This window comes from Ctenopharyngodon idella, chromosome 20, assembly GCF_019924925.1.
Source record: "Ctenopharyngodon idella isolate HZGC_01 chromosome 20, HZGC01, whole genome shotgun sequence".
Taxonomy (NCBI): domain Eukaryota; kingdom Metazoa; phylum Chordata; class Actinopteri; order Cypriniformes; family Xenocyprididae; genus Ctenopharyngodon; species Ctenopharyngodon idella.
The window spans coordinates 21373848-21387365 of NC_067239.1; the positions used below are offsets into that span (position 1 = coordinate 21373848).

At 37.9% G+C, this 13518-nt stretch overlaps 1 protein-coding gene across 2 annotated transcripts in view; it reads left to right on the forward strand.

Moving 5' to 3' along the window:
* Nucleotides 1-13518, forward strand: part of sesn1 (sestrin 1) — a 46428-nt gene that overhangs the window by 30947 nt on the left and 1963 nt on the right. The window contains exons 1-9 of one of the 2 annotated variants that reach the window (XM_051874404.1): nt 9583-9830; nt 10639-10704; nt 10860-11060; nt 11144-11326; nt 12157-12387; nt 12520-12667; nt 12744-12856; nt 12946-13136; nt 13260-13404. In XM_051874404.1, the coding sequence (XP_051730364.1) occupies nt 9729-9830; nt 10639-10704; nt 10860-11060; nt 11144-11326; nt 12157-12387; nt 12520-12667; nt 12744-12856; nt 12946-13136; nt 13260-13404 (1380 nt within the window). In that variant the 5' untranslated portion in view covers nt 9583-9728. Of the gene's footprint in view, nt 1-9582; nt 9831-10638; nt 10705-10859; nt 11061-11143; nt 11327-12156; nt 12388-12519; nt 12668-12743; nt 12857-12945; nt 13137-13259; nt 13405-13518 lie in introns of those variants that run through there. The other variant, XM_051874403.1, reaches the window with a different exon arrangement.

The window sequence follows — 13518 nt, forward strand, 5'->3', positions numbered from 1 at the left end:
TATGAATTAACTGCTCAGCGAACAATATTGCACAAGTGAGCATGTTTGGGTGTGTCTCTAGAACATACAGAAATTATAGGATAATTAAAAAAACAAATAATAAGCAAAGACTGTGGACCTGCTCACCCTGAATTGTTTATATATATATATATATATATATATATATATATATATATATAGGTGACTGACTTACAGTATAACTGCTAGTATGCATGTTTGTGCATGTGTACAATATCTATGCAAATGTGCTCAAACTGTGCACTGTGTGTTCTGAGGATCTCACAGTGTTCTTGTGTCATTTGCACTGTGATCATTCCATGATATACTGAATCATGTGAGGAAGAGTAAGAAACTGTGTTTATTTGTGTGTTATCCTGTAAAGCTTTCCACTTGAGTGCATTAAACAGAGACTAATTACATTACTTTTCAAGAAAGAGAGAAAGGGCCGTGTGCAGAGGTTTTTAGTGCTTGTAAATTATTTCCTTCTTTCAAGGATGGAAATTTCTACTGCTGGGGAGGGGAAATCTAGGAGTATGTAGTCTCTGCTGGCCTGTACAGGCCTTTCATAAACAATGAAATATTAAGTGGTTTTATTCTGACTGTGGCATGGCCCAACGCCCAGGCCTAGGCGGTTTTGTTTGGCCGTCCAGTTGTGCTTGGGCCTCATCTGATATTGATGAAGAAAGAGGACACGGCGAGTAAAATTAGTTCACAGTTTTTTAATATAAGCTTATGATGCTGCGATGTTATTGGGCTGCAAATGCATTTCCTCTTCACCACTGCACAGTTCTTAAGAATTTCAGATCTATATCAGACTCAAACAATGGCTCTGTTCCAAAACCAACATACAGGCATCTGCCCTCTTAGGCAGTATTTTATATTAAATGGAACATAATGGAACCAGTTCTTAACCTGTATGACTTACTTTCTTCTGAGGAAAACAAAAGATGATATTTTGAAAAATGTTGGAAAACAAACTGTTTCGGTCCATTGTATGGACCAAATAAACACACGTTTTTTAAAATATCTTTTGTGTTCCACAGAAGAAAGTCATACAATTTTGGAACATTTGGAACAAGTTTGCTTAAAATAATGATTGTGCAATACTCTAATATGCATAAACATACATAGCATAGCACATTCATGACGTGTTTTGGGGATTCATGCTGGTAACATTTTTGTGTAATGGAAGGTCAGACTGTTTAAAGGAAGTATTTACATTACAACAATATTCATAAAAATCGTAAACTCATATAGGGGCAGCTGAATTGATATTTATTAGATTAGAATATGTCTCCAGTTCATCTGCTGCCCTCAGTGAAGTAAGCAACTGTGAATACATCATGTCTTTCTTCTCAGGTATGATGTTGTATGATACAGATGCTGAATTGACAGCAGGTTCACTGACATCATAATTTTTTTGTTCCAAGACTGGTTATGTAAGGCGTGATAGTTTAAATGAACAGGCGGGCATTTACTTTTCCACAGCTGTGAACTGTGAATAAAAAGAAGGGTGATAAAAAGGATAAGTCTATGACTTTGTTAGATATTTATTTTTGTTTTGAGGAACAGTGTTCTGCGGTCTAAATGAGGAAGTGTTGTTTTGTTGAGACTTGACGCAAGCAGTATGCATGTCCAAGGTACAGTAATGACTTGGCATATAATGGACCGATTTTAATAAAGCATCATTTACATGACAGTTCAGTCAAAGGCTCATGCAGGGTAACATTCAGTAATGACAGTAAACCACACATCTTTATCAGTCATGACCACTAAACCTTATGTATTGATCAACACTGTTATAAAGCAAAGTCTGCTTGAGTTTCACATCAGATGATAAGGGACAGTCATTAATTCTGTGGCACTGTGGTTTGTGTTGTGCTAAAGATAGCTGAAGAGGAGGTTCTTGCCTTTGTTTATGTTAGATATATGTATTGAATTTTGTGTGAGCGCTGTGCCCTGTGTATTTTAACAGCTGTGAGCACTCCCTGTTAACATAACATCCACGGGAACTTTGGCTTCCTCACAAGCAGATCTGCGGCTATACAGCAAAAGAGGGAGAGCGAGACATAGGAGAACAGAGAAAGTAAATTTTTAAAAATGTTTTTCTGCGTAACATTGGCTTCAAAAAGTATTCAGACACTTAAGCCAGAGTTCAGATTCAAAATGTCTAATGCCTGGATTCTTCTAAGGCTTAAGCCTAGTCCCAGACTAAAATGCATGTTTAAGCTGTTTTAACTGAAAGCAACTTGCACTGACATATCGTAAAATATGTCAGTGACATTGTTTTGTCTCAAGATGCACACCAGTAATGTTTTTTTCTAAGGCACGTTTATAAAAGCTACTTGAATGTCCTAATTTAATTAAGGCCTAATCCTGGCTTAATATAAGCCTTGTCTGTGAAACTGGGCCTAAATGTCATTGTTTTAAATCTTATTACTATTATTTGACCTTGATACAAGCTAAAAATCATTACAATGATGACTAAGAAGTAAAGTTAGTTCGGCTTGCTTCATTTGTTTGCAGATACTAGTTAGTTTGATATTTGCCCTTTTAGGGACACTGTATTTTTTGCTTGTGAGAGGGTGTTCACTACTGTTGAAATTAGTTTGGGGTCGGTAAGATTTTTTTAATGTTTTGGCAGCATTTATTTGATCAAAAATACAGTAAAAACAGTAATACTGTGAAATATTATTACAATTCCAGTCATTAACTCTTTTAATATATTTTAAAGTGTAATTTATTCCTGTGATAATTTAATCCAGATTTCAGTGTCACATGATCCTTCAGAAATCCTAATATGCTGATTTGGTGCTCAAGAAAAATTTCTTAATATTATCAATGTTGTAAACAGTGGTGCTGATTAATATTTTTGTGGAAAGAATGATACATATTCACCACCTGCGGTTCCGACTCATGACCGGGATCATTATCGCTGTGACCGCTCCATCTTTCAGTTTCAAATGATCTGTAAATCCAGCGTAGAACTGGACCTTGTTTATGAAACCATAAGCGCCTGACCCTGAGGGCTCGAGCAGCCACGGAAAAACACAAGATATTCTCCATAAATTTTAACCAATAAAAAAGTGATTGCAACTATCAGTTTCTATGGTTATTTTAATAACAAATATCGAGAGCGCATCAATGTAATGCGTGAACACAAAACTCTCAGCTCCACTTAACGCTGGGTTCTTTGGGAAGCAAGGTTATCTTTCCCTCACAACCAAAAACACACTTCTTTGGTGACATTGTTGATTTCGTGCAGTCCTGTGACCTGTGCAGCGCTGCCGACGACTTCCGTAAAGCCGAACACGCGTTGATGGGCGTGCTCTTGCTCTCTCGCTCTGGTCAACGTGTATGCGCGTGCTCTTCTGGGAGAAGTGCCCGTACAAGGAATTCTGAACTGTATGACGTCACACAGCCCCATACTCGAAAAAAAGACTTGTTATGAGGATTTGGAAGAGTATTTTTGGCACAGAAATACTCTGTCATACGTCTAACTCATGTTTTGAAACTTTGGTCATGTTTAGCATGAGAATCCAACTCTTTAACAGTGTAAATAAGTCAGAATACATGAAATAGCATTATACCCCCCCCCTTTAAATTGTTCATGGTGTGAGATACTAAAACTGAGAGGCGCAATATAATTGCCAAAGATGTCATCTGATTGCTTTCCAACATAGACGGTAGAGAGAAAATAGCACAGGAATGCAGGAGCACGTCCTGTGTGTACAACCCCCTTAAAAGTTGCTGTTGTCGTGACAACCAGTGCATGTTGTTTTCTTTGCATGATTATAGCTCTATCATTTACTTTTTTTGAATAATATTTCATTATTATGTTGCCAAGGGGAAGGTAATAATCTGAACTGCTGACCGGTAGAAACAATCTTTATTGTTGAGTCCTGAGTGTATGCATATGCGTGCTAACATGCTCTGTAGTTTGTGCTTTGGGAGTGCCATTTCCTCTGACTGTCTGGATGTGTATGTGTGTACATTTGTATCGATGTTCCTAGCGGACCGCACCTCTTTCAGGAAGACAGATGCAAGACTGAGCTGCTCCAATCAGCCTGGTCCTCAGAGCTCCCAAGCTGAATCCAAGTACTAGACTGAGAGAGAGGAACATGGGAAGTTGAGTGGGAGAAATGACCAGTGACATAGAGGATATAAGGATGAAAGAGTTAGAGGAAAGGTGGATCTGATAGTGGAGGAAAACGCTGTTGAATTGTTATATGTTTAGTGTCATGAAAAGAGCTATTGAGTCTGAGCACAGTCTTCTGACAGTCATTGAACTCTCACTGTAAAGCAAGTTCATTGACCTCCACCAGGCAAAAGACACTCACTCAGAAGACATAAACAAGGTTCAAAATTAATGCCAAAATGGCAAGTTGATAACAGCAATATAATACTGTATGACCTGGTTTTACAGATAAGGCTTAGATTAAGCCAGGATTAGGCCTTAGTTTATTTATGGCATTTAAGTAGCTTTTATAAACATGCCTTAGAAAAAGCATTACTGGTGTGCATCTTGAGACAAAACAATGGCACTGACATATGTTAAGATATGCCAGTGCAAGTTGCTTTCAGTTAAGACAGCTCAAACATGCATTTTATTCTGGGACTAGGCTTAAGCACTGTCTATGAAACCAGGGGTAAGAATGATAGTTCTTTTATTTGTGTAAACTCACAATAACAAGAAAACATTGTACCATTGTAAAATAAAGAAAACAAACAGGATGTGCATTTTGCTGTCTCAGTCTCTATGAACTTGAGTGCGTCAAAAAAATAAACCAAAACTCAGTGTATACTTGCCTCACAGACATGAGAAATATATCTATAGAAAGCTTGAAATGTCAAGTGATTGTCAACCAATTCAGGTGGAAAACAAATATTCTCAGATTGTGTAATCCGTATGAAACGTGGCGCGTCCACTACTGCGATTACGAGTCAGCATCATCGACCTAATCTCTGCAGCCGAAAACACAGAAAACAACAATACATTATTAAAATGTTTAGACAGTTTAGACTGTTTTTTCACAACACACTCATAATCATTACTTTTGCTGGTTCACTGTGGCTTTATGCGTGCGCTTTAACGCTGATTAGGCTATGTATTATATATAGGCAATTATATATATATATATATATACACACACATTAACATACAAATTGCTTTATCATGTAAATACAAATATTTATATATTTATTAATATTTTATTCACTCGCCATGGTTAATTTTGGACCCTGCAAGCAAATATCCGACCCAGTGAGCCCATGCTATGCTAGTCTGTAATAGTTTGTCTGGCAAATTACAATGGCAGTGAATTATGAAAGGGTTAGTTCACCCTATGTAATGTCATTAATTACTCACCCTTATGTCGTTCCATAACTCGTTCATCTTCAGAACACAAATGAAGATCTTTTTAATGAAATCTGAGAGCTTTCTGTCCCTCCATTGACAGCCTGTGCAACTACCATTTTTAAGCCCCAGAAAGGTGGTAAAGACATCATTAAAGTAATCCATGTGGCCCAAGTGGTTTAACCTCAATTTTATTAAGCGACGCAAGTGCTTTGTTTGCGCAAAAAAAAAAAAAAAAAAAAATTACCAATTTATTTACAAAATATTCATTATTTTAACCGCACACTCTCAAACGCTTACGAAGAAGACTGCTGGACAGTGCTCGTGCGTTCGGCTGAGTCATGTAAGTGGTTAAATATGCTTGCACATCGGCTCAGAATGCTTTTATGATGCGAGATTTGTAATTCGTTTAAACTTTTCAAACTTTATGAATGATTATTTTAGGTTTAAGTGGTGTGTGTAAAGGAACTGGAAGCAGGCAGTGTACGAGTGTTTCTAAAGCACATATAGTAGTGCCATCTGCTGTTTAAAAACTAAGCTGAAGAATCGCGATACATCGGAAAATATCAGAATCGCTCCAGATTCTTCATATCGTGAATCGAGATTCGATGTATTGTCCCAGCCCTACAACGCGGGGGTCACATGGATTACTTTAATGATGTCTTTACTACCTTTCTGGGGCTTGAAAGTGGTAGTTGCGTAGGCTGTCAATGGAGGGACAGAAAGCTTTGTGTTCTGAAGATGAACAAATGTCTTGCGGGTTTGGAACAACATGAGGGTGATTAATTAATGACAGAGTTTTCATTTTTGGGTGATCTAACCCTTGAAAGCAACCGAGTTTAAGTCTATTCCTTAAGACATTTTCTTCATAAACATATGAAGACTTCAATTGCAAAAGCATCTAAAAGCCACCTCGGTCAAAAATTAGATAACGATACTGAGTGAATGCTCTCCGCACATAGTATACGTTCATCAAATTCTTTCACTTCAAACCCACTAAATCCCAGCCTCAGCCCAATCAGAAGTACCGGTACTTATAAAAATGCTAATTTTAAAGAAAAACATCAGACAGACTTAGAGGCTTTTGCATCTGAAGTGTTCATACAGTGTTGATCTCTCTTTTTGCAGTTCTTATTGGTCACACATAGAATACTTGTATTGATCTATGAAACAGTGGGGAAATGTTCAGGCAGGACACGACTGCTTCATTTGGACATGCATTTACAGTGAAAAAATAATCATTACACCTTTAGCTAAATTAATCAATTAGAGTTGACTAATTTGCAAAGTTAAATGATTACTGGGAAGAAAACAAACTGGGAAAAAGTAAGACCCCAGTCTATTGTAGAACTAGTGTTTATTTGCCTGTTCCTCTTTCCTGCTGCAATATTGACTCTAAAAGGATCTTTGTTTAATACAGACAGAATAAGATTTTAATCATTGTTAGAGTGAATGAGACAAATTGCATAAACAATAAATGCTCAGTGTGGGTCATGGAAAGCACATCTTTCCCTTCTTTTTATTAATATTTTTTTACATTGTGGTTATTGTCACACCATATGGTCTAAAGTTCAAGGCTGTAAAGACTTTAGTCGACTTGCAACACTTTTTCTGCAAACAAAGCAGCAGATACATTCGGCCATAAAAACATATCACTCTTAGACATTAAATAGACTGAGAAACAACTTCATTTTGAAGTTAGACTACTTTTTTTTTTCTTTCAGAGGCACTACGGTGGGGGAGTGAGGGTGAAAAAAACAGATTGGACCCTGAAACTGTTGTTCTGCTTTCTGATTGGCTGACTCCTGTTGCTAGGCTTGTCTTTTGTGTTTTTTTCAGTCTTTCTTCCCCCTGTTCTCTGATAGGTCAGGATGGAACTGGTTCAGACTAAGGCTGCGTCAGGCAACTTTTCTGCCACTTGTTGAACATCCGAAGGCTTGTGGTTTTAGTGTGGCTGCTCGTTCAGCACAAGAAAAACAACAGCACAGAGACACATTCACACAGAGAATCACTTCTACAAACACACCCTGTTACTCAGAAAGCGTTCAAACATAATGAAAAAGTTTTCACCAGTAGAAAGTCACGAACAGAGAGTTATTGGAAGATGTTGGTTGTTTTTCCTCACAGCTCCAAGAAATCACCTTTTAAATCTAACATTCACACATGAACATGGCTTAACCCTGGACTTTCACACTTGAGGAAATACTAAAGAGATTTCCACAGCTGGAATTGCAGTCTCTATGAATTTTAGGGTTAGATTTAATGAGATTTAATAAGTTTGGAAGTTTTATCTGTTGAAAAAATATGAAAATATTTTAATAATAAGTGAAGAGAAAAGCTTGCAGCTGTTGAATGATGATTTCCTTGATTGACATGTTTTACTGGTTCAAAAAAAAAAAAAAAAAAATGAATTTGATAGTTTGTGTATTCTTCTAAGAAGTAGATGTGATGCATTTGTCCAGACATGTTCCTTTTGTGCGATGCTTAAATGATTTCAATAATACAACCAAAAAATGACTTAAAATAACTCTAAAAGTTGGTTTAAGTAACTTAAATTAAGTTTGTCAGCCATTTTGAAAGCTTTTATTAGTAGTTGTTTGTATTTGCATATGACTGGAGTAATACTAACCCCTTTTCGCAGTCCATTCAGCCACAGTAACATTAGTGCACTGGTCCAACTAAGCAGTCCAGCCCAGTGTTTTGATACGGTGTGGGTACAGTAAAGCCTGAAGTTTGTTCTAATATAAGAGTTATGGCTCTTTTTTTATAAAGAGAGGAAAGGGTGCCCTGGGGGAGGTGGGTGCAAGGCAAACGCTGACCATTCTCTTCTGTAGGTTTGCTGAGCCATAGGGCTCAGTGGCCCTGGTTAACCACCCCCTATCACCAGAGAGAGTGCTGACTCCTGCTCTGGTCTGTTTACACCCCCCTCAGCCCCCGATGTAGGATGGTCCCTTCAGACACAATGAACATGCTGAATAGCTACTCTTCATCTCGTGAGCGATGCCAAATCCAAACGCTTTGACAGTCTTCTGCTTGTGCATGTTCGTTGGACTTTTTTATTACTCCACTATATATTATACAATCATGCATTTCAGCATATAATAATACATTATGTATGCAAGTTGTGAATCATTTAATATGTTTGTAAGATTGTAAATGAATCTGAATATTGTGAACAAAATTATGAAGTGCACTGCATTGCATCATCTTGACCAACTACCTTTTTAGTTTAACCAATTGAAAACCAAGGCACCTGTAGAAGCTTTTTATTTCATTTTTTTTTTTCCCCTCCCGAGAAAATAATCAATCCCTGAGCCAAAAGCGTCACTTTATCTATTAGGTGCCTTGACTTGTCCCCTGTGGGGGATATTAAGCTGAGGGCAGGAATTGATCTTGGCTTGTTTTTCACTGTAGTCCATGCCGTCATCCTCATTCACGTTGCAGGGCTTGTTTACTGCAGTTCTCATTTGCTCAAGGAAAAACATCCCCTCCCACTTGCTTGGGCTACTTAAAACTCTCTTACACTGGGCAATTGGAACTGCAGTAGGGTAACAATGTAATATAAACTAGACAAACCCTGATTATGTAAATAGGTTTATTGGAAGACAAAGTTAAAAGTTTGTTAAGTATTAACCAATGTTAGAAAGCTTTTCCAGACATGCCATTTGAAAGCCAAAAAAACAGCTTCCTATCAAAAGTGCATTGAGATCTAATAGAAATGCATGTTGGATAGCAAAATTTCAGACAATTTGCATATTAATCAATATAAATAAATAAATAATAAACGTTTTAAATTTCACCCAAAAATGAACTTATGTCATCATTTACTGTCACTCATGTTGTTCCAAACCTGTACACTTTCTTCTGTTAAACACAAAAGGAAATATTAGGCAGAATTTGAGGCACCGACGGACTCCCTTCCAGTTTCACGGTCACTATTCAACTTCATTACATTTTTCCCACCATACAAAGTAAAAGGCTATCGTTCTGCCTAAAACGTATTTTTTCACAACAGAAACAGACAAATCGTTTTTCAGAGATATGAGGGTGTATAAATGATGACAGAATTTTCTTTTTTGCGTGAACTACCGTTTTAAGTCCACTGTCGGCGCAAGTCGCTTCTTTAACCCCGCCCATTTGACGTTGATTGGACAACGTAGGTTGTTTTCGCAACGCGATTGGCTCTTGGGCGCGTCAGTCATGTTTACAGCTTGTTATTTACCACAAGAGGGCTAGTAAAGAGTGGGTATTCTGCTCGGGAGCTTCAACAGCTGATATGGGCGAGTAGTGTAATGCCTCAAGAAACAACGGGAGCTAAAGCAAATACAAGATAGTCGCTTTAATTTTTTAATTAGAAGCAGAAAAGCGCAATATGAGGCACGCATCGGCGTCTAATGAAACTATAGAAAATTCCTCTCTCACCATGACAGACTTGTTTAAAATTTGCACACAGTGCGAGCGGCTTAGTAAAAAGGTAAGAACAAGGATAAGAGCTTGACATCGAGTTTAACTAGTGACATGTATTTCTCGTTCGACTGTTTCGTTAGTGCACTTTTTTCATTGATTTTAAATAATGTCCGTTCATTCAGTCAGTCTGCTGCAGTGCAGTCAGTTCTTTGTACTTGGATCATGAACACTGCTAGCTTGTTTTTCTCAGCCTGTTGTCATCGGATCAATAGACATTCGTCTTTGATCAATGGCTAACAGGATGAAGTCAGTGTCACAGTCTAAATGCTGTTGTTGTCTTTTTTTTTTTTTTTCAATCAACGCACAAAAATAATATATGCAAGATTGCCATTGTGTAGAACTGCTGTATTCTTCTGCAAATGGACATATTGCATTGCTCGCGGTGTCAGGTTTATTAGTGTTTAATAATATATTTTAGACAATTGCTTGCATATTTCTGAGTCAGCTATTTTGGCATGTTTATGTCACTGGTGTGTTAACTCGGACAACCTATTTGTTTCTAGGGAATCTAGGTTGTTTTGAATCATTCTCTTTTGACAGCTTCTGTAGTATCAATAGGCAGATGAATGATGTTCAAGGTCTGACTGTTGTTATACTGATTGCATTGTGTTATGTATTATAAAGAATTTATTTACAGAGAAAATTCTAGAACCAGCCGTTGATATTTGAGATGAGGAAGGATGTTGTTTTTAAGAGCTCTGGGTCTGATGCCAGAATTTCTTTGATATAATTATAGTTTCATGCCAAGTGCTTCTCTCTTTTTTTGACATGTATGTCGATCATGTAATCATGTTATTGGTTTTTATCTTTGTTAGGACGTTGGTGTGCGAATCCCCAGACCGATGGGAAATGGACCAAGTAGATTCATACCGGAGAAAGAGGTTAGTGTTATCATCCACCCTGCTGGCTGTAAAGTTGGCATGAATCTCACTTTTTTTTTTGCATTAACAATGTTTAACATGACAGTCTAGTGAAGGTATTTTACCAGTGCTGAATTCCCCAGGTTCACCTCATCTTTATTTCCCTGTTGTCCCAGATACTTCAAGTCAGTAAATTGGATGAAAGAACACAGTCGATTTTTGAGGACGCCTTCGCAGTGCTCGGTCGCCTTGACAACATCTCCTTGGTGATGGGGTTCCATCCTCAGTATCTGGAGAGCTTTCTTAAGACACAGCATTACCTACTTCAGATTGATGGTCCTTTGTCTCTGCACTGCAGACATTATATAGGGATAATGGTGAGATGGCAGACTATATTTTTGTATGAAATTCCAAAAATCACAGTGCCAGATTCTTCTAAAAGCTTGCTTTTGTTCAACAGGCTGCCGCCAGGCACCAGTGCACGTACCTGGTCAACCTGCACGTGAATGACTTCCTGCAGGTCGGAGGTGATCCCAAGTGGTTGAATGGTCTGGAAGAAGCCCCACAGAAGCTTCAGGCTCTCGGGGAGCTCAATAAGATCCTGGCCCACCGCCCCTGGCTGCTCACCAAAGAACACATTGAGGTATGACTTCAACCTCACAGTCACACATGGACACTTGCCCACAGCTGTTATGCAACTGTAGAAGTTTTATAATGCTATGAACTATTAGGTCAGGCTGGTTTCAGTTAATTAGCCTTAATGGAGTTTTCATAATTTATGTGCCAATCACATGGCACTGTTTTTTGTCACAAATCTATTCATTTATTTAAAAATACATATATACAGTGATTTAAATGCACCTCTTCCATGATGAGCTTGTTAATTTATTATAATTTGTTAATTTATTAAAAGAAAATAAGTTAATTTCTAAATATAAATTTATTTGGATATTTTTGGGGTACATAATGTCAAAAATGTCAGGTTGTCATTGTCAACTGGCCAAATATCATAATTAAAAGCCTTATTAAATAGTTTAATGTAATATTTTATTATTATTTTAACAAAATTGCTTACTGCTATATATTTTAATATTATCAATATTTTATTGATATGTGATTTTTATTTTATTTATGTGATTCTCCCCAAAAATGTATGAATTATATATTACATATATATTTGTAAAGAAAAGCCATTACCTTAAAAAATTTTTTTTAAAGCAGTAAACAAGACACATGTATTAAATGTGTAAGGAAAATTTGATTACTTTTTACTTGATGGTTACACCGCATGATATGAGTCATTAAACTGAAACTTGAAAATTGAAAATGAAAAGTTTTTTGAAACCACCATGAATATCAAGAGTACATTTCTAGGAATCTAGCACAAACTAGATTTTTCATTTTCTTTGTCATAGACACTCTTATATCATTGACTCTTATAAATGTTGCCATTTTATTTTTTTTAAATAACAGCGTCTACTGAAGGCAGAGGAGCACAGCTGGTCCCTGGCCGAGCTGATCCACGTTGTGGTGCTACTCACACACTATCACTCTCTGGCCTCCTTTACGTTTGGTTGCGGCATCACCCCTGACATCCAAACAGATGGAGGACATACATTCAGGCCGCCCTCGCTCAGCGGTTACTGCGTTTGTGACATTGCCAATGGCAACGGTGCCCTGGAAGAGATGTTTGGGAACCAGCAGGTGAGACTGATGGAAATGTATTCAAAGAAAATGATTGCGAGAAAGAAAAAGGATCTGTGAGGTTCAAATTCCTGACCATACAGTGTACATAAAGCATGTAATGACCTAGATTCCTGTATGTGTGTGTTTAAGGTGTCAGAGTCGTCTGGTGAGGTGGAAGTGCTGATGGAGAGGATGAAGCAGCTCCAAGAATGCCGTGACGAAGAGGAAGCCAGTCAGGAGGAAATGGCCACTCGTTTTGAGAGGGAAAAGACCGAGAGCATGCTGGTGGTCACCTCTGGTAAGTTGATTTATGATTATGATGTTAAAATGCAATGCAGAAAGACTTGTATTAAATCACCATGTTCGGTCAACAGAGGATGAGGAGTGTGTACCATCCAGAGATGTTTCACGACACTTCGAAGACCCTAGTTATGGCTACAAAGACTTCTCCAGGAGAGGAGAACATGTACCCACCCTCAGAGTGCAGGTGAGATTAAAGTGAAGTTGTCTTGCTTGTTGGAGAACAAAGGAAATGGAGGATTAAAATAACAGCTGTATGTTTTCTGCCCTCGACAGGACTACAGTTGGGAAGACCATGGCTTTTCCCTAGTGAATCGGCTGTATCCGGATTTTGGACAGCTTCTGGATGAAAAGTTCCAGATCGCATACAATTTGACATATAACACAATGGCGACACACCAGGGTGTGGACACTTCCATGCTCCGTAGAGCCATCTGGAACTACATCCACTGCATGTTCGGGATTCGGTCAGTCTCTCCACTGTTCACTGTTTAAGAATTTGTTTGTCATTCTATTTATGTAATGTTAATATTTAATTTTTCCTGTCCAGTTGCTGATGTATCTTTCTCTCTCTGTCTGTTACATGGCAGGTACGATGATTATGATTATGGAGAAATTAACCAACTGTTAGACCGCAGTTTTAAAGTCTACATCAAAACTATGGTGTGCAGTCCGGAGAAGATCACCAAGAGGATGTACGAGAGCTTCTGGAGGCAGTTTCGGCACTCTGAGAAAGTACGAAGCACTTCAGTAACACAAAAATGAACAGACGTAGATTGTTTTAGTTCACCCAAAAATGAAAATACTGTCTTCATTTACTCACCCTCAAGTAGTTCTAAACCTGTATGA